The 21,088-nt window shown below is 34.3% G+C and overlaps 2 protein-coding genes across 11 annotated transcripts in view; both read right to left on the bottom strand.

Annotated features, from left to right (window-relative positions):
• Window positions 1–21,088, bottom strand: part of LOC126890378 (serine/threonine-protein kinase N) — a 176,817-nt gene that overhangs the window by 72,127 nt on the left and 83,602 nt on the right. For all 9 annotated transcript variants that reach the window (XM_050659254.1, XM_050659253.1, XM_050659257.1 and 6 more), the window contains exon 5: window positions 6,072–6,301. In XM_050659254.1, coding sequence (XP_050515211.1) covers window positions 6,072–6,301 — 230 coding nt within the window. The remainder of the gene's footprint in view (window positions 1–6,071; window positions 6,302–21,088) is intronic.
• The window catches only part of LOC126890379 (vitellogenin-1), a 33,165-nt gene continuing 18,621 nt past the window's right edge, over window positions 6,545–21,088 (bottom strand). For both annotated transcript variants that reach the window (XM_050659262.1, XM_050659263.1), the window contains exons 3-5: window positions 17,179–17,403; window positions 8,704–8,954; window positions 6,545–7,853 (exon numbers count right to left, since the gene is read on the bottom strand). In XM_050659262.1, coding sequence (XP_050515219.1) covers window positions 6,564–7,853; window positions 8,704–8,954; window positions 17,179–17,403 — 1,766 coding nt within the window. In that variant the 3' untranslated portion in view covers window positions 6,545–6,563. The remainder of the gene's footprint in view (window positions 7,854–8,703; window positions 8,955–17,178; window positions 17,404–21,088) is intronic.

Below are 21,088 nucleotides of genomic sequence, written 5' to 3'. Positions count from 1 at the left end.
AGTGACCTAAACAAAATAATAATACGTGTAGAATTTTACGATGGTCCATAGTGGTAACACTTTTTATTAGGAGTTTAACATACGAATATTTCGTTGCTCTGTTAAATCGCAATTGAATCGGTCATTGCAAAAACAATCTATGTCCATATTTTGGGTAAAATGACGACGCTTTTCAATGCCATGAAATTTACATTTAAACATTTAAACTTTTTTTACCTTTCAGAAAGATTCATTTATTCATAATACTTATATAAAATATAGTATTATCTCGGAATATCCAACTATTAATGAAAATATTTTTACGATTCCTGAAAAATTTACACATTGTAACATGTATTGTTTTCGCAATGACCGATTCAATTACAGACAAAAATCACAATGAATGAAATATCACTTTATCGTAATTTAGCCTTAGCCCACCTCTAGACTCGTTCGGCTGATTTAAAACAGACTGAAATGGTAAATGTACGCGGGCTTTTGCATTTGTGTGGCTTAGTTCAGAATCCAGCAGTCGACTGAAGTATTGGACTTGTATAATATAATAATTATTATTTTTTTTTTCCATAATCATCACTACGATGATGATTATTACAATTACAATCTGGTCATACTTGACCAATGAGCAATTTTAATCTAACCTAAATTATTACTGTTCCTTAAAATTAAGAGCTTACCCCATAGCGTCTCTTATCTAACCTAACAAGATAGTGCACTATTCTAGCATACACACTAAAACGCACAAGCACTATGCTCTGCTTCATAATAATTATTTGAAAATATTTTGTTGGCCAACCGCCTAGAGCCGAAATACATGTATTGGCTATGATCCCTTTAAAGCTCGCTGGACCTGTGGACGCTGTATACGTCTAAATTAACATTACATTACATAGTTCCCCACCTTTGTTCAGGTCGCCGACCATGTCGTGTCCCTTAGGCTACGGCTCCACGGGCGAGAAATTGACGCTAGCAGTAAGATTTTCTTATAGTTTGTTAACTGGGCGTACTCAGTTCGTTCGGATTAACAATTACTTATCTAGCGAGATTCAGGTGCTTTCAGGTGTTCCACAGGGGTCTCACTCAGGCCCTGTCTTGTTTAACTTGTTTATTAGAGACCTGAGTACTATAATATTACATTCTGCACTTCTTGCCTTTGCGGACGATTTCAAATTTTATAAGGTTATTGAGTCCGAACTAGACACTGTACTGCTACAAAAGGATCTAAATAACTTATGTGTATGGTGTACTGATAATGGTCTAGAATTAAATGTTAAAAAATGCTTTAGTATTACCTTCAGTCGCTCTAACAATACCATTGTAAAAACGTATATATTGAACAATACTGTTATTGAATCTGTGGACTGTATTAAAGACTTAGGTGTTTTGTTTGACAGGAAATGAACTTTTATACCACATATTACACACATGATTAATAGGAGTATGCGAAATCTTGGATTTATAACACGTAATAGTTCTCAACTGTCACCGAATTGTTTTTTAAGGTTATATGTTTCTTTTGTGCGCTCATTGCTGGAATATGCCTCAATTATATGGTCACCTTACTATGATTGTCACATTAGAAATATTGAGTCCATCCAGAAAACATTTCTTCGTTCTTTGGCATTTCGAGCTCATATCAATATTTGTCAGGGTTTTAACATTAATTATGATCTGGTTAATCAAACATTTAAATTGGATAGCTTGGAAGTAAGAAGGGCTAAATCAGATTTAACAATCATTTATAAAATATTAAATGGTCTATATCAGCGTTTCCCAACCGGTGAGTCGCGACCCACTAGTGGGTCGCGGACGGTTTTCAGGTGGGTCACGGTGTGGCTCTTACAGTAGCTGTGTAGCGTATAGTGACCGTGTTCCTTATTTTTTTCTATCATCATGGGTGAGGGATGGGTCGCGAATATGAAAAACATCAAGAGGTGGGTCGCCAGACATAAAAGGTTGGGAACCACTGGTCTATATCATTGCCCAACTATCTTACAAGCTATAAGCCTCAATACTGTCCAAAGACGGGTTTCCCCAATTTTTCGCATACCTTATCATAATACGAACTATTGCTTTTACTCCCCATTGTCACGCACCTTGCGTCTAATTAATCATAATCAAAACAGTCTTGATCCATTTGTGGACAGTCTTCGTGTATTTAAAAGAAGCATACATAATTCAGTAACTGAAGTAAAGTACTAAGGTCGTATAATTTATTAATTATTTATTATTGTTACTAATTTGATTTTGTTGGTTTTTATTGTTGTCATTGTTGTCATTTTTATTATCTTTTGTTATTTGTTATTTTAGGTTAAAATTGGTTATCTTTACTGTTTACCATAATATTTCATTTTTTTTTATACATTTTTTGTAAATTGGCTCTGCCGTTTATTGAATAAATTAAATTAAATTAAAATGAACTTAAGGTTCCTCGGAACGGAATGGGAATAGCCGAACTAAACCGACTACGCACAAGTCCTGTAGTCGGTGCAGTTCGGCTATTCCTATTCCGTTCAGCGGAACCTTAAGTTCATTTTACTGCTACTGCTAGCGTCAATTTCTCGCCCGTGGAGCCGTAGCCTTAGGGTGATGAGTGTTGCTATAATCGTGTGTTACTTCTGTTGGGGCGTTCAGGCGGACAGTGCAGAGTCGGGTTCCAGATGGCTTCCCTGTTTATTTATATTCTCGGGATGTTTACGGATTTCTACCGCTTTACTTTACTCGACTTTAGATAGAGTATGATTTTTAATACTATGAAATATCTTGGCAATATTTTGCCACCGCAGAATACAAACTCAAAGACAACTCAAATGCATATTTGATATTGGACAATGTTATCCCTTAGTTCAAGAACCCTACTATAATAGTAGTGTAGAATAAGCAGCTGAAGGAATTCTGACATTCTTTACTTTATGTCCGATTGAGAAGGGCCTCCAGAAGACTCATCTATATAACATTTGGAGAAAGGTAAGGAAGGTAAGGCCACCCAACAAAAACATGGTAGGATGTAATAAAAATATATTTAAAATGGTAGTAATAAGTTAAACGAAATCGGTGGATTCCTTCGTGTTACCTTTGCCTTCCTCCGAAGTAGCGGCTATACAAAGGTGCGCTATGGAACTAGTCACTCGAAATCTCGATAACGATTCCATCGTTATCTATTCGGCTAGTCAAGCGGCTCTAAAGGCTCTCAGTTCGGTACAGGTCGATTCATTGCTGGTATGGAACTGTTTGAATAGTTTGAATGTCCTCTCTCAGGTGGGAAATCGAAACAGGTTGATACTTACCTGGTTGCCGCGACATAAGGGTCATCGTGGCAACGAGAAGGCCGATGAATTGGCCCGAGAAGGCGCATCTATGCCACGTTGGGCCGGAACACTTCTTTGGAATCTCAAATACGATAAAAGGAACAGCCATACACAAATGGTTTCAAGAGAAGTCTCTTGAGTGGTGGACAGAGGCAGGCGAACCAATTCATCAAAGGACATTCGGCTAAATTTACAGCAGACTTACTTTCACGCAGTCGCAGGACTGTCTGAATGATAGTGGGTCTGCTGACTGGACACTGTAGACTCAATAGACACTCGAGTCTCATAGGCCTGACAGAAGAGGACACCTGTCGTTTCTGTCTGGAAGAAGATGAAACCACTCTACACGTTCTGTGTCATTGCTAAGGTTTCGCATGAGTGCGTTTTCTAGAACTCTGGGGGGGGGGGGGAGGGGACCGGGCTACATGAAAAGGCCACTATCGAGGCTGTTGAGTCTCATTAAGAGGACCAAGCTAGATGAAGTGCTTTAAAAGAAGGGGGAAACACAATAGATCTGCAAAGGTCGTAGTGTATTAGGCTCTATTGCCGCCCTATTTTCTACATTCTACCTTTGCCTTCAATCACAGAGTCGAGTTGTCTCATCCAAACAAGTAACAACTGAAACATTTAAAAATGCACTCCATGTCACACATCAGCTTTCACCCAACAACCAAAACTTGTACTTGTAGGTGTAGGTAATACATAAACTCGAGACTCCCCACAAAGAGGAAAATTTCCGTAAAATCTTCAGAAAGGTGAACTACTACCATTTTATTTGCACCCATAATATCATTGGTATAAAACCCATCACTAATCGCATCCAACCCATGGGCTCAAAACGTACGCAAAATAAATGTCCAAAAACTCATTTTCTACATACAACCTTGTTGACATCGAGCATTCTGTCCTAGTACGCATATCCGCAGCTACCCTCAGTGCGTTTAATAATATTCCAAAAAATTCTAAAAGACAGTTCCAGAAAATAAATATTAACTGACAACCTGACGGACACATAAAAAGCACCTCAACCCAACACCAAAAATCCACACTGCACTTTCTTGAGCTACACCAATTCGCGGTGTGCAAGTACTTGGAAGGGAAACAAGAAACGAACGTGCGCGAGTCGCGGAGAAATATTGCAACTATCTTAAATAATTCATATTGTCAATTGAAATTGTCAAATTGACGTATATTTGATACCTTCTGTCATTGAAGCAGAAAAATTATATATTGCTCCACAATATTGATATGATATGCAATTATTATATAAAGGTAAATTTAATTAATTGTATTTTGCTTGCAGTACTGCATTTTAATAACTAATTTTATTTACTACATACAATTGTTTACGTTTGCATAACATAACCTGCATCTTATTTTTTCTTATTATTTTTTTGGACTATGGCCTTGACAATTATCCAATAACCAGGACTAATATAATTGGCCAATATAATTAAAAGTGCGAATAAAAGTACAGAGCGTAGAAATAGGGGTCGCTTTGCCGAACTTGCACGGTCCCAATAGCCAACAATAATACCGCCATGTATCGTATCCGGATCGTGGGTCACTTCATCATGCCAGCTAACAAACAAATGAAAAAGCTACAGGTTCGTAAAGCAAGGACCTCCAAGCGGAAGATACATATACCATTGGCATCACACACCATGTTGGTTTTCAGCTGGTTTTCAATGGTGTTAAGATATTGAGTACTTAAGTTACAGTGACCAATATACTAGTCCCTTGTTGCGGAAGATGTAACATACAAAGGTAGCGAAACTTCCGGGGAACAAACCCGGAAGATGTTTAGTTTATCCTGACTGGCCATGGAAGTCTCACATATTATTAATTCTTAAACGTAATATGGTAGTATTACACGTAAGGCAGCGGATGACAGGGACACTCATTAAGTTTTATGTTCTTCAATTTAACCATGGATGAAATCATCAAAAGCGTCAACAAAGGAAGAGGTTACAGAATGGGAAACAAAGAAGTAAAAATACTCTGTTAGCAGACGACGTCATATTGAGAGCCCAAGATGAAGATAGTCTGTAAAGATTGGTCCACAGATTTAACATAAGAGCACAAGAATTCAATATGACAATTTGATTTCAGAAAACTAAAACAATAGTAATCAGTAAAGTAAAGAACCAATCAGATGTAAAATAGAAATTGATGGTATCAGTATTGAACAGATAATGCAAATAAAATACCTTGGAATTACGTTGTCAACCTACGGAGAAATGGACAAAGAAGTGAGAAATCAAGTACAAAAGACAAATAGACTGGCAGGTTAAAACAGACATATTAACACTGAGATGAAGTCAAGAATTTATAAAGCCAGTGTGAGACCAATAATGACATATATGCATCAAAAACAAGACCCGATACAGCCACAACACAAGGAACTACTGGAAACGACAGAGATGAGAGAACTGAGAAGAATTACAGGACATACGCTGAGACATCGAAAGAGGAGCGAAGACATTAGAAGACAATGTAACGTACAGTGTAACGTGTATAAACGAATGGACACTAAATAGAAAAAAGAATGGAATAACCACATAAGCAGAATGGAGGAGACACATGTGGTCAAAATAGCAAGAGATAAATTACCAATCGGTAGAGGTATCGACCGACCGCGCAAAAGATGGAGTGACAACCATTGATACCTTCGATGGAGGTATCAATCCGCCAATGAACAAACAGAATTGCTTTTAAAGAGGAAGAAGAATATTAGGTATCACGATTTGATTCAATGCTACTTACCTGCTGAGCATAGAAAAAGAAGTCAAATGCCTGCTGTTCTCCGATCCTTCCCTGAATGGCTGTAGACTGGTATAATGCATCGTCGTTGGACTAAATGCTTGAGCATTTGCTAGTTCTTCTTTTAAATGTATTGCGACCGGAGAATCCTCAGGCAATTCCGATTTCCTAATTTCCAAAGATTTCTTTAAAAGATCAAGTTTCATACTACTGGCTCTCAAACTTTCCTGTGCCTAAAATCGCAGTTAAAAAATGACCTAATTTCGAGCAAACATGTATCAGATTTAAAAGGTTGCGTCAAATTTAAGTTGCAAAGCAAAATAGTGTAGTGTACGGAATAATATCTATCTACAGTTACAATAAAATATTCTTACCTTTTTTGCTTTGCTATAATTATTATAAAATTTATGCATCTATGGATCACAGTAAATTAGTAGCGGCTAACATAAAATAATTTAAAAAATATCAAACACACATTCAAGCTCTCAAAACAATTTAATCATTCTTTTTCAACCCTTTCCAATTAAAAAAAGGGGTTGTCGGCGTATCACCCACGGAACAGGTTCTATTTCTAAATCCGAAATTTTCGAAATATCTACGACAATGGTCACACGTACAACTAGGATTTTTCGCAGGACCTATGTGATGTCCAGGTTTTTTGAAAACTGTTATGACTGGACCGAATCTTCGGGCAATATACCTTGGTTCTGTGTACTGACCGGGGAATATAGTAAACGGAGCACCCAAGGAAGGATCTAAACTCAGTCTTTCTTTGATTATAACTGCACTGGGGGATTTATACAAGGGTGGTGTAGGTACTTTATCCGAGGGAGGTTGTTTCTGAGACTGGGTATGTGTGTTCTCTTCATTTTTTAAAATTGTCCAACCTTTCTCGGATTTGTCGCTAGCATCGGAATCAGAATCTTTCGATCGTGACACGTTCATGCGACTCAGTCTTTTATTCACAATATCTTGTAGATTTTCTTGTTGCTGTAATAATTTACTTTTTGATTGAGTGTTTATTCCATGCTGCACTCTGTTTCTCCACATACGTTCCATTCTTTTAATTCTTAACCTATCTTCAGAATCTGCATATTCGAAACTATCACTCGGATGTACACTATTGGTGGTATTTGTCAATTTTGAAGTACTGTCTTTGCTGCTGGTTTCTTCATCTATCTTTCGTGGTACGAAATATAAACTATCGTTTTGAGGAATAGTGCTTCGACTGTGTAGTAGACTGTCGATATCAGAATATGTGTCTTTCCAGGAGGTGTTTCCAATGGATGATTCGTAGTCAGGTACTGTACAGGAAGACATAGAAAATGGGGTAGCAGAATTGGGAAAGCTGGACATACTAGACAAAGAACGGCCGATTGTAGAGTATGAGCTAACTTTTGAAGGATAAGCCGTACTTATACTGTCTTCCTCATCTGAATTTTCTTTGTCCAGTGATGTGCTGTTAGTTTTACTCAGCCGATATGGTGAGTTTTTGCTAATGTTACTGCTAGATTTTTTCAGATTATATGGTACACTTTTATCGCCAGCATTTTGATGTTTAACATACATTGTTTTAGATTCAAATACAGTCTGTGGAGTAGAAACAGTCTTACTTCTTGATGAGGTCGATGAAGAACTACTGTCAGATTCTATTTCAGTACCAGTACAGTAAACATCTATGTGTATAGTTCGAGGTTTCTTGGAATCTCCAGATTTAGTATCGCTTTCGGATCCTTTTTTCTCTTGAAGACCTTTATAACTTGCTTGACTTGACATGGTGTTTTGCTGCAAAAAATATAACGCATTAATGAAAAGGACAAAAAATTAACAGACAAAAAATCCCCACAAAAAATTTCGGAGAAATAAACGCCACAAATTTTTTTGGACAAAATATCCCCATAAAAAATTCCGGGCAAAACTGCTAACACATTATACTGAGAAATAATAAGTACTAATCTGCTCAAATAATATTGAATGGAAAGATCACGGGAAAGAGATTACTAGGAAGGAAAAAACTATTGTGGTTCAGAAACATCCGACACTGGACAGGGCTAAATTTTGAACAGCTAATAAGAACAGCTGAAGACAGAGAAGAGTTTGCAATTGTAGTAGTAGCCAACCTTCATTGACGAAGAAGAAGTTCTCAAAAGTTTTTCCATGAACGCAATCGACGTAAATATTTTTCAGCCTCAGTGCATGAGAGTATAGCAATCACCATTCAATGGCTTTTCGGCACGAAAATAATGATTAGCAATTAAGATTAAGCATGGATTGTAATTTCGATTATCGCATTTCAAATTCCTATTCCATGCCGAAAACTTCAAATTTTACATGACAAAGAAAACTATACAGCATACACTGATTTTAAATACTGATAAGATGAAAAGATTACAAGTGGAAAGCACGCGTTATTGGATTTATTTTTATCATCACGGTTGCTATTAAGAATCTGTACTTTATTTTAAAATAATGAGTGGGTTCTTTCAACACGTCTGTTTCTGGGTAGAACTACATAAAGGAGAAACATAACAGATCTAATGCATAATATGCAGGTATTGCTTTAAATTTCATGATACACTTGGGATATGTTTTGAATACTATTATTTATTACTGAAATATAAAATTGCAACTGTACCTCTACGCTGTTTTTCTTTAAAGGAATAGATGAAAACGAATCTCTTGACGATTGTCTACTGCGATTATAACCGACTGTTCTTCCTCTTTTTAGTTTGCCCGTTTTACTAGGAATACTTTCGGCACTATTTTCTCTACCGGGAAATTTTAACATTGGAGAAGTACATTTGCTAACCATTTCATACGTTTGGACAGAAACGTCCCTTTTAATAGATCTTTTTGGGTCCGTCTCTTGGGCACATATTGCACAACCTATTGTGAAAAAATTTTGATTAGTTTAAAATTATTTATAGTAATTTAATGTAGATTATTATAATAGCGGATGTTTAAGTTTAAAAAATTACAAAATAAGTTCTTTCAAATCCAGATTTAGAAAGCAGAATTCAGAAATCCAGTTAACAGATGATTAAGGTCATTGCGATTTTGTCCAGTAATAGCATACAATCACGTGATACGAATTATTTAACGGGAAAATGTGATAAAACATTAGGTCAAAAATCACTTACTACAAAATCACTTAGTACAAGAAAAATTAAAATTCAACTGCCATCAAAAGGAAGGAAAAAACGAGGGAATATAAATGGAGAACGACTAAACAACATAAGATACGCTGAGACACTGTTATTATTACAGTCTGGAAGGTCTGCAGACGCTTGTCTCAAGGGTAGTAGACGTAAGTAGCAAGCTTTGGCTTGATTTTTAACATAAAGTTTTATATAATAACGTAATTTTTTCCAGTTTGTCATCTTCTCCTGCATCTACACTTGGTGTTCTATGTGTTATTTTACGTTTACTGAACGCCCAGTCAAAATCTTCTGTTTTTCTTTTTTTCGTGTGCAATGTACTCCCGCGAAAGATTACGTTGTGTACGTCTTAAATAGCAATAACTGTCGGGGTTAAGTGTTAATGATATAATAGTAACAATAATTGAAGGGTTAAGGGAAAAACAAGGAATGTCACGTTATCTTTGTTTTGAGAAAATAGGAAATTTAATGTTTTTGACTACATATCTTTAAACCATTGCACTGAAGAAATAGTATTTATTTTTATTTAATAAACTTAAAATAGGTACATAACAGAGATAAAAAAATTAAAAAATACCTAACTACAAATAAAAACTGAAAAAAACAAGGACTGTCCAAACATCACGTTGTATTTTACATTACATTATTATTTTATGTTACAAACATTAGTTGCACCAGCTGCTAGAAAGGCTGAAAACAAAATTATGGCAACAAAAATGGCAATAAAAATTATAACAAAAGGCAATACAATATTTTTTTGATAGTCTAATGCAATGGTGGCCTGATTTTTTTTACTTTTGGCGAGCAGCCTTTTTGAAATTATAGAATGTCTATACCTTACGTTTGTGTAACTCATTTTGAATTGTTAATTTACGAATTTCTGCAGCAACCTTGTCATAATTTAATGATTTTAATTTCGCCTGGAATTCATCACATGCTGAACATGTGTCTGATCTTGGGTAACCAAAGGACAAATTAAATTTCGTGTTAAAAATTTGCCGATATGTAACGTAAGTAACTTTAATGGTCGCATGTTCTTCTTTGAACAAGTTGAACATTTTTGTAATGTTCAAACTCTCTGGTAAACACTTTTTCTTAGATTCGTGTAAACTGTAATGGGATAATCTAGTTTTAAAAGACTTTGTGGTTATATATTGCTTCACGCGATTCTGGATGCAACTTTTTATGTTGGGAACTATGCTTACCACGTTGGTCCTGTCCTGAAGTTCCTGTAGATTTTAAATTTTTTTGTAGCTGTTCAATTTTGCCCTTAGTTACACCATGTATTGACATGAATGCTTTAAAACACACATTAATTTCTTGTGAAACTCCATTACGCTTAACTCATAACTTTATTGGCCGTGCCGTTTCTAACACTTCAGGCTTTTGAGTTATGGTTGTACAGAAGGATCCTGAAGATACCATGCACAGACAATGTCACCAATGGAGAAGTACTACGAATACGGAGGATGAACACAACCGCAGATTTAGTCAACATCGTGATAGGCCGTACTTGGGACTTGAGAAATCAAGGCAGATACGAGCTACTCCAATGCAGTTTACAAGGTAAAATTTAAGGAAAAAGGGCCCCAGCACGAAGAAGAATACCCTGCCTTGCTAACCTGAGAGCATGGTATAGAAAGATCTCAACACAACTATTCCGTAAAGCAACCAACAAAGTCATCATCGCCAGAATGATCGTCAAAGTTCGGAACGGACAGGCACCCTAAGAAGAAGAAGTTTCTAACAAACACAAACAAAGGAAACTAAACGATTAAACTCGAAATAAAAACGTAGTTAATTTTTGTTTTTGTTCAAGTGGACTCTCCTTGTTTTTATCCTTCGCTGTACTATTTTAAATAGGCATATTTATCGGACGGTCCAAGTTATTATCTACCAGTATCCAGTAAATAATAAATACATAAAATATCTGTTAGATAGTGTCACTATCTCAATTTCTTATAAAGTGTGACATTCCCTGTTTTTTTCCTTCACCCTTCAATTGATGTATTAAAATGTACAGTTATGACCATTCAATAGTTTACTACACTCTTACACATTATCTAGTAGCAGATTTTTTTAATTTTTGCCTCGTTTAAACGCACTTTTTATGTCAAAGGTGACGTTAATTACCGATGGCAGACAGAGAATAGGTTAATTAAAATTAAAAAAATCGAAATAAAATGTAAATAAATAAATAAATAAATAAAAAATAAATCAAAATAAATGTAAAAATAAAGGTGTAAACTATTCAGTGACCGCAGCTGTACGTTTACGCTATTTTAGTTATGCTATTTTTTTAGTTACGCTATTTTTGTAAATAATTAACCTTCACAATATTTCACTTATTTTACAGTCGTCTAACAATTCAAAACTTCTGTCGGAGAATGTTAATCCCGGTTTATTGATTTATGGAAATAGACATTTTATTGCCATAATGATTGAATTTTATTGTTTTTTTTTTCAATAACTGCACGGTTCTATAAAAATAATCATTAATTTTATTATTTATTGGTTATTTAATTTCAAATACGGTTATTTTAAAGTTTAATGAAAACCTAGGTTATTAAATCATTTTTGATTAAAATAAATGACATGAGAGTAAATGGGGTGTCCCAACAGTAACGGGACCGTCGAATATCTCGCGAAATATACATCGGATAAAAAAACTGAAAAATACCTTCAATATTTTTCAAAAATATATCGAATGACAACAAACACGACACCCCCTCCACACCCTGGAGGTGGGGTGGGGGTAACTTTAAAATCTTAAATAGGAACCCACATTTTATATTGCACATTCGAATTGCTTAAGCACAAATAAGTAACTTTTATTTGCGACATTTTTTCGAATTGTGGATAGATGGCGCTATAATCGGAAAAAACTATTTATCCTGATACCCTAGGTAAATTATAGAAACGGTCTAATATCTCGAAAAATACAATTCCAAATGAAAAACCAAAAAACATGTGCTTAATATCAGCGTTAGATGTCGTTTTCTGCATTGCTATGTATGGTCAATACTATTGTATGGAACGGAGGCCTGAACGCTTAACATAACGCTAATGGATAAGTTAGAAGTCTTTAAACCAGGGGTGGGCAAATACTTTTAAGCGCGGGCCAAAATGAAATTTTCAAAATGTCTCCCGGGCCGGAGGATTATACCTAATATGCACGCTACGCACAAGCTAATGTTTTTGGTAGTTTTTTTCTGCCCAAGAAATTTTTTTGACAAAAATCCTATAAGTATCATTTTAAAACAAATGGACAAGTAGGTACATTTGACTGTTAATAATAAATAATAGTAATAATAAATTGTCTTACTTGGGTGTACATGCAAACAATTTATGCCCAGTATAATTACAAAATTATTAATATGGTCCATTATATTAAGTCATAACCAGGATCCAGATAAAAAATGAAATTCAGAAATTCGATCAAGAATAGAGTAATCAAGATCAGCCATTTTGAAGATGAAGAAATTTCTGAGTAACCAAAGATTCAATCTGCAAATCTGATATCGGATGGTAAAATGTTATGTCAAGTCAACCACCATAGACGAAATTTAAAGGAGACAACTGGTGTATGGTCATGTAGAAAAAATGGACGATGACAGGCTGCCAAAACAAATTTTAAAATGGACGCCAAGGGAAAGAAGGAAGAAAGGAAGGCCGAAACAATCCTGACTAGACGGCATTCAGGAGGCAATGTCGGATAGGAACCTTCACCCTGGACGAAGCTGGAAACCGGAAGGCGGAGAACGCCATGAAAAACCGGGATAACAATAAAAATGTTATGTCCACTCTATTCTTCTTTATTGGATTGTTCTTCTTCTTTTTCCAGTACCATCTTCTATCGGAGGTTGGCTACCATCACAGAAATCTTAACTATGTCGGCTGCAGCTCTAAACAATTGTATTGAACTGCACCCGTACCACTCCCTTAAATTTTGCAAACAGGAAATCCTCCTACGCCCCACGTTTCTCTTTCCCAAGATTTTTCTTTGGATTATGAGCTTAAGCGGGAAGTACTTCTCAACTCTCATTTTGTGGCCTAGATATTCCACTTTTCTTCTTTGTATGGTTTTTATGACTTCGCATTCCTTCCCCATCTTCAGCAAAACATTGGATTGTCAATGCTGACTTAATCAAAAATCTGGAAACTTTTGAGATGCGGCTTTTTATTCCTATGTGGCCTAGATATTCCACTTTTCTCATTTGTATGGTTTTTATGACTTCACATTCCTTCCCCATCTTCAGCAAAACATTGGATTGTTAAAGCTGACTTAATGAAAAATCTGCAAACTTTTGAGATGTGGCTTTTTAGGAGAATTTTTAAAATATCATGGACCGATCATATTACGAACGAAATGGTGTTACACAGAATGAGGAAGGACTAGAGAACTTGTGACCTTCAATAAAAGGAGAAAGACAGCAAGAAGAAGGAGAACATACTTAGAAATGATAAGTACGTTGTTGTTGCAGCAGCTGATTATGAAGGGTAAAATCAAAGGAAAGGGGTCCTGGTAGACGACAAATGCCGTGGCCGAAAAATATTCGCGCCTGGACCGGGTTAAACACAGACAATTTTAAGAAAAGCAGAAGATACAGATTCAATATTTATATGAACACCACGAACACTAATACCTACTGTTGATTTCAAGCATAGCCAAAATTTCGTAGGTGCAAAGTTTCGAGCGTAGGCGCAAAATTTCGGACCAATGCTTTTTAAATGCATTCATTTTTTTTTAATCCTGAGAAAAATAACAAATATTTTTGAAAAATTTAAACGCAGAATAAAAGATTACATTATTACCGAGTGCCGAAAGTCCCTTAAAATAAATAAAAAGTTTCTTTTGAATGAGGTATGTCAAATTAAAAATCGCACTAAATTTTCCCTTTTTTTCACCCCTGTGACTCATTAAAATAAACATTAGAGAAGTTTTCAGGGACTTTTTGGCCCTCTGTAATAATGTAATATTTCATTCTGCGTTTAAGTTTTTCATAAATACTTATTAGTTTTCTCAGGATTCGAAAAAAATAAATGCATTTAGAAAGCATTTGCCCGAAATTTTGCACGTTCGCTCTTAAAAAAATTGCTTGCGTGATTTTGCAACGGGCCGGATAAAGTAAGGAAAAGGGCCGGATCCGGCCCGCGGGCCGGCTTTTGCCCACCCCTGCTTTAAACTCTGGTTTTATAGAAGGATCTTGAAAATACCTTGGACAACCCACACCACCAACGAAAATGTTCTGAGGAGAATAGGTACAGATAGGGAGCTACTAAAGATCATCAAAGTTAGAAAAGATAGTTCACATAATGAGAAACTAAAAGTACCGCCTGGCGCCACTGATCATCCAGGGGAAGATTGAACGAAAACGGGGTCCCGGTAGGCGTCAGATTTCGTAGTTTAAAAACAGAGATTGGACCGACCTTGATTCAACATCTTTGTTTATAGCCGCAGTGGACCGAGACAGATTCGCTAGTGTAGTCGCTAACCTATACTAAAGAAGACAGCACCACAAGAAGAAGAAGAGTCGTATTACCGGACCTGCATACAGAAGCTGCTCTATTATTCCTTCTTCCTTGAGAACGGATTGTAAATTAGTTATTATGGGTACCAGAAGAATCTATCACAGCGGTTCAAAGTAGACATACAAAACTAAATCATGACAATGGAAAAAATTGTAATATTGCCATTACTGCAAAGAGGTAACAACAAAGAATCTCATATACTGAGCATAATTCATAAACAGGCAAATAAAACAAGAGGAATCGTTTTGTCTATAGTCTCATCCAGAAAAAGACAACCCCTGAAATACACACTAAACCTAGGCCATTATCTAAAGGTAGCACAGGTGAAACCAAATTTAAAATCATAATTACGTTACCTAAAACAACAAATTAGCCCGATAAGGGAACGCAAAATTTTACGAAAACCTCCAAAAAATAAAGGAAGGATGAAAATTTGGGATTAGGTAGTTGAAATTGTCTATTATTATATAAGAAAAAGTTTACAATTCTACATCCCCTCCATTTTACAAAAATTGGAAAATAAGGGGTAAAAAATTTTTTCTCGGGGGTGAAAAAAATACGTTCAAAATAAGTCCGCAATTGGATATAATGACTAATTCTAAGCAACTTTTGTTCTATAGAGTTTTTTTTACTAAGTCAATACTTTTCGAGTTATTTGCGAGTGAATGTGTTCTCATTTTTAACCAAAAAAAATGTTTTTGGACGGTTTTTCGGAGATAACTCAAAAAGTAAGTATTTTAGCGAAAAAAATATTCCTAGTAAAAATATAGCTCATAAAACATTGAAAATAATGGTGTATGCGCGTGTGGTCTGCAGACCCAGTAGAAGCAGAGTTGCAGCTAATGAAATGTAGGATATTCTTCGTCAAATTCCAAATCGAATATTTCAATGTGAAATAACCAAAAAACGGAGCATTTTTCGGGGAAAATTCATTACAACTTTTTTAAAGTGTTTAAAAAAAGGTTTATTTTTGTTTTTTAAAAAAGCTTCTAACATTAAAGGTAAGTGAGTTACGCTCAAAATATTGTTGGTCCATTTTATTTTTTGGTAAAAAAATGGCGTAAATCACCCCTTAATTAGCTTCTCAAATAAAATTAATCGTTACCGCTTTACAACTTACTTTACTTATGTATTGTTTATATTATCTATAAGTTTCATTGGTTCAAAGTGCTCAGTTTTGAAAAAAATCGTAATTGTTTATGGAATTAACTTAAAAACAATTAGGAATACCAAAAATCTCGAAGAGTAATAAAATGTACGTTTTGTTTTTCTGAATAATTTTGATTTTTTGTTTTCTTGTTAGACAAAAATTGGTTATGCTATGGCTTTTCAAAATTTGACTAAACTCGTGATTAGTTACTCGTTCAAGCCATTTTAACTACAGCTTTTTCAAAACGAAGCACTTTGAACCGATGAAACTAACAGAGCATATAAATAATACATACGACAAAGTAACTTGTGAAGTGGTAATGTTAAAATGTATATGTGATGCTAATTAGTGGGTGATTTTTGCGATTTTTTTACCAAAAAATATAAGGGACCAACAATATTTTGAGCGTAATTCACTTACTTTTAATATTACAAGTTTTTTTAAAAAACAAAAATAAACCTTTTTTAAACACTTTAAAAAAGTTAAAATGAATTTTTCCCTAAAAGTGCTTCGTTTTTGGGTTATTTCACATTGAAATATTCGATTTGGAATTTGACGAAGAACAACCTACTTTTCATTAGCTGCAACTCTGCTTCTACTGGGTCTACAGGCCTCATGTATACATCATTTTTTTCAATTTTTATGGGCTATATTTTTGCTAAGAATTTTTTTCGCTAAAATACTTACTTTTTGAGTTATCTCCGAAAAACTGTCCAAAAACATGTTTTTGTCTGTTAAAAATGAACATATTCACTTGCAAATAACTCGAAAAGTATTGACTTATGGAAAAAAACTCTATAGAAGAAAAGTTGCTCAGAATTAGTCATTTTATCCAATTCCGGACTTATTTTGAATGTATATTTTTCACCTTAGAGAAGGGGTATTCCCCTCCATTTTTGAATAATGGAGGGGGTGTAGAATTGTAAACTTTTTCTTATATAATATTAGACAATTTCAACTACCTATTCCCAAATTTTCATCCTTCCTTTATTTTTTTTGGGGTCAGATTGTTCTTTGATCGGGCTAATACCAATCTGCGAGAAACAAAAAGTAACCACTTTTAAGGAAAACGAATCGTCTCAATTTTCAATTCACGTTTGTTTTTTAATGTCAATTAAAAAAATTTATACCAGTCAGTCAAAATGTGTGATATATGTATTCCTCATGGGATCTTTCTATTTTGACTACAGATTTGGAAAATAATATTGAAAATAACATCCAAATATTATAACAATCTTAAAAATGTTTAAATATTTTTATATCCACTCACCAAGTTCGTTACAATTTCCTTGGCCTTCGTTAGTTATATCCTCACAGATTTCTCTTACCGGGGAAACTCTACGAACAGAAGAAAAATCATCGCTGTACTGCAGGTGGTGGCACCAAGGATCTCCACATCCGTAAAAATTATCACCTTTTTGTTCGCAACAAGCAGATGGAGTTTGACACCTCAGGCTCTGCGTTCTATGTGAAGCCGTACCACTTGGTATGCTTTCTGTACAAAATTCTCAGTTACTTTAAAGATGATTAAACTAGACCAAGAATTTAATAAATAGCCCAATAAATGACCGTTTTGGAGTGTAATTTTCAGGGGCAACTCCTAATTGCATGAAAATTTGGATTTAGGTTCTACTTACCCTCCGCTTCAAAGTTGAATTTGTCCCGTTGATTGCTTTTACGTGGGGGTGACAGTCACCCCTTCTCAGGGGGTGAAAAATGCGTGTTTAAAATAAGCCCGGAAATGGATAAATTGACCGATTATAAGCAGCTTTAGTTCTATAAAGTTTTTTACGTAAGTCAATACTTTTCGAGTTATTCGCAATTAAAAATGTTGATTTTTCGACAAAAAAAAAACTACCTTTTCAGACCGTTTTTCGCAAATAACTCAAAAAGTAAATATTTTATCGAAAAAAATATTCGTAGCAAAAGTGTAGCTTATAAAAAAATTTAAAAAAATGGTGTATCAGTAAAGTATATAAATTTAGAAAAAGTAAAAGTTGTATCTCATGAAAAATACGTTCTTATTCGTCTAATTCCAAATCGAATAAGTCAACGCAAAATCACCGAAAAATTAAGCACTTTTCGGGAAAAGCTTATTAACATTTTTAAAGTATCTAAAAAATCTTTATATTTGTTTTTCACAAAAGTTTCTAGCACCAAAAATAAACGAGTTACACTGAAAAAAAAGTTGACCCCTTTTTTTTAGTAAAATTGTGAAAACCTCCCTCTATCCCTCTATTTAGCACCCTAATAAAATTAGTCGTTAATGCTTTACCATCTATTTTAACTGTATGTATATTGTTTATATGATCTGTAAGTTTAATTGGTTCGAAGTGCTTATTTTTGAAAAAATTTGGTTTTATAGTAAAAAAAAAATTTCTAAAAATTTTTGAAAAATTTCCTTTTTTCAAAATAACTTAAAAAGTATTAGTGATAAGAAAAATCTTAAAAAGTAAAAAATATAGGTTTTGCTATTATAAATATGCTAGTTCCATTTTGTTTTTCCGCAAGACAAAAATTGGTTAAGATATGGCTGTTCAAAATTTGCATACACTCGTGATTAGTGACCCGTTCAAGCTTTTTTAACTATAACCCTTTCAAAAATAAGCACTTTAAACCGGTGAGACTGACAGATCATATAACAAAAAAAGTAAGTACATAAATTGTTTCTAAAGCGGTAGCGATTAATTTCATTTGGGGCCCTAAACACGGGGAGATTTTCATGATTTTTTTACCAAAAAAAAAGGGGGGCAACTTTATTTTGAGCGTAACTCGCTTATTTTTAATGCTAGAAACTTTTGTGAACAATTAAAATAAAGCTTTTTATAAACACTTTAAAAAAGTTTAAATGGGTTTTTCCAGAAAAGTGCTTAACCTTTAACTACACGCGCTGGCGTATTTTGTACGCCAGATATAGGAATTCTACTGCAAATATATTTAAAAATTTAATGTTTGACCTTGTTTATCTCTCTAATCTATCACTGGAATGTGCTTTACAATTTGGTTTTAGTTTAGTTATAATCGGCGTTCTGGGAAGATCGTCATTTAGTTTATTATTTGTTGTTTCCGGTGGTGGACAATATACGCCACGATTATATTAATATAAGTAGTAATATAAGTACATATTTCAATTGTTTTTTAGTCATTATGGCACAAAATATATTTTTCTTTATAAACAAAACTTTTTCTCCTGTAAAAAATCACATTTCAAAAAAATTTTTATTATTAATTTTATTTATCGTGGAATCCAGTTATTCCATGATTCCAGTTATAAATGGATAGCGCTTATCAAAAAGGTACCAACAGCCATTTTGCAGTTTTGAGTAAATTAAGATTAAAGATTTATCAGTTTTAAAAATCGGCATTTTATCATTTTTTAAGTTTCTCAATTTTTTTAGGGGAAAGATTGAGTTTAGATATTTGTCTTCTATAAAAAAATATAATAAAATAGTTTTTCTCTTTTTTGTAGTATGAAATGGCGCTTGGTTCTTTTTTGAGAAAATCTAAATAATGTATATGAATCTGTTTAAATACTAATTTCAGGATTTGGATCTTTTATATAAAACTACTGTTTACTTGGATCCTTTTATTAAATAACAGAACATTAATAAGTTGTTCGTACCATTCAATTATAACCTTTTTTTAATAACCTGTCAACATTCATTAAGCGTTCATTACATTTTAATGTACATTTACACTGAAAGTCGATATATGTTTTTGTTCCTTCAATATTCCTTTCAGTGTGTAGTGTTTTTTGTTACCGTCTTTTAATTTTTTTTCTGGATTTAAAAGACTGTCCGGGATATTTTGCAAATCCCCCTTTCTTTAGTCGACCTGTTAGACGAGTGTGGTGTTGTGGTTCATCTTCTTGTTCATCATCTTGTTCTTGGTCTGTAGAGTCAAATCAGACTCATCAGCTTCTTTAATCATCTTATATATTTCAGCACTTCTTAAAGAGGATTATCAGAAGGACTCTACGAAAACACGTTAATCAAAAGAAAACCAAATGATTGAAATAAATTGTCAAAAGGAATCCAAGCGACATGCGACATGATAAAACTTTCGTCGCTTGGATCCGTTTAGAGATAAACAGAGTCCTATAATTCATAACACGCAACTTGGTAACCTTTGCCAAAAGAGGTCTCTGACGTTTAGTTGGTGCTTGGGACTTTTTAGATAAACAAAGTTTAATATTATCGGCCAGTTAATGTAATTAAGTCAGAAATGGCAATTTGGCGCTTGGTACCTTTTAGATAAGCGCTATCCAAATCTCAATTGGCTTACTGAGAAGGAACTCCAAGTATTCACTGATGCCGAATAAGGTTTATAACAAACAACTAAGTGTATTTAAAAAAAAAAATAAACACATCCACTGTTTTTAAGTGTATTTTCTTGTGGCGTATAAAGTACGCCACGCGTGTAGTTACATATGTTATAACTTGATGCGCGGGTAGTTAAAGGTTAATTTTTCGGTGATTTCACCTTGAAATATTCGATTTGGAATTAGACGCATAAGAACGTATTTTTCATGAGATACAACTTTGGTTTTACTCGATTGATAGACTTTACTGATACACGTTTTTTTTCGGTTTTTTTAAGCTACTCTTTTGCCAAGTATATTTTTTTCGATAAAATATTTACTTTTTGAGTTATTTGCGAAAAACCGTCCGAAAACGTAGTTTTTTTGTCTAAAAATAAACATTTTCAATCGCAAATAACTCGAAAAGTATCGACTTACATAAAAAACAATATAGATCAAAAGTTGCTTATAATCGGTCAATTTATCCATTTCCGGTCTTATCTTGAATGTATGTTTTTTCACCCCTCAAGTAAAAGCAACCAACGGTACAATTTCAACTTTGAAGTGGAGGGTAAGTAGAACCTAAATCCAAATTTTAATGCAATTCGGAGTTGCCCCTGAAAATTACACGGTATCGCCGTATTTCCCGTTCATTTACTGGGCATATCACTAAAGTATTTGTCGGCAAAAACGAACAAATTTATACAATAATGAGTTATTCAGTACTACATATTACACTGTACAGGGTGTCCCAAATTGGTACGATTTGCAGGGTCCTACGTCCTACCATGTGGTTTGCACATTTGCACAACCTACCCGCAGAAATAATTAAATGTGGCTGTCACATTTGTAATTGTAACCATCTTTCACAAACTATCAA

This window comes from Diabrotica virgifera, chromosome 8 (assembly GCF_917563875.1).
Source record: "Diabrotica virgifera virgifera chromosome 8, PGI_DIABVI_V3a".
NCBI lineage: Eukaryota > Metazoa > Arthropoda > Insecta > Coleoptera > Chrysomelidae > Diabrotica > Diabrotica virgifera.
This window is presented reverse-complemented; position numbering and strand designations above follow the sequence as displayed.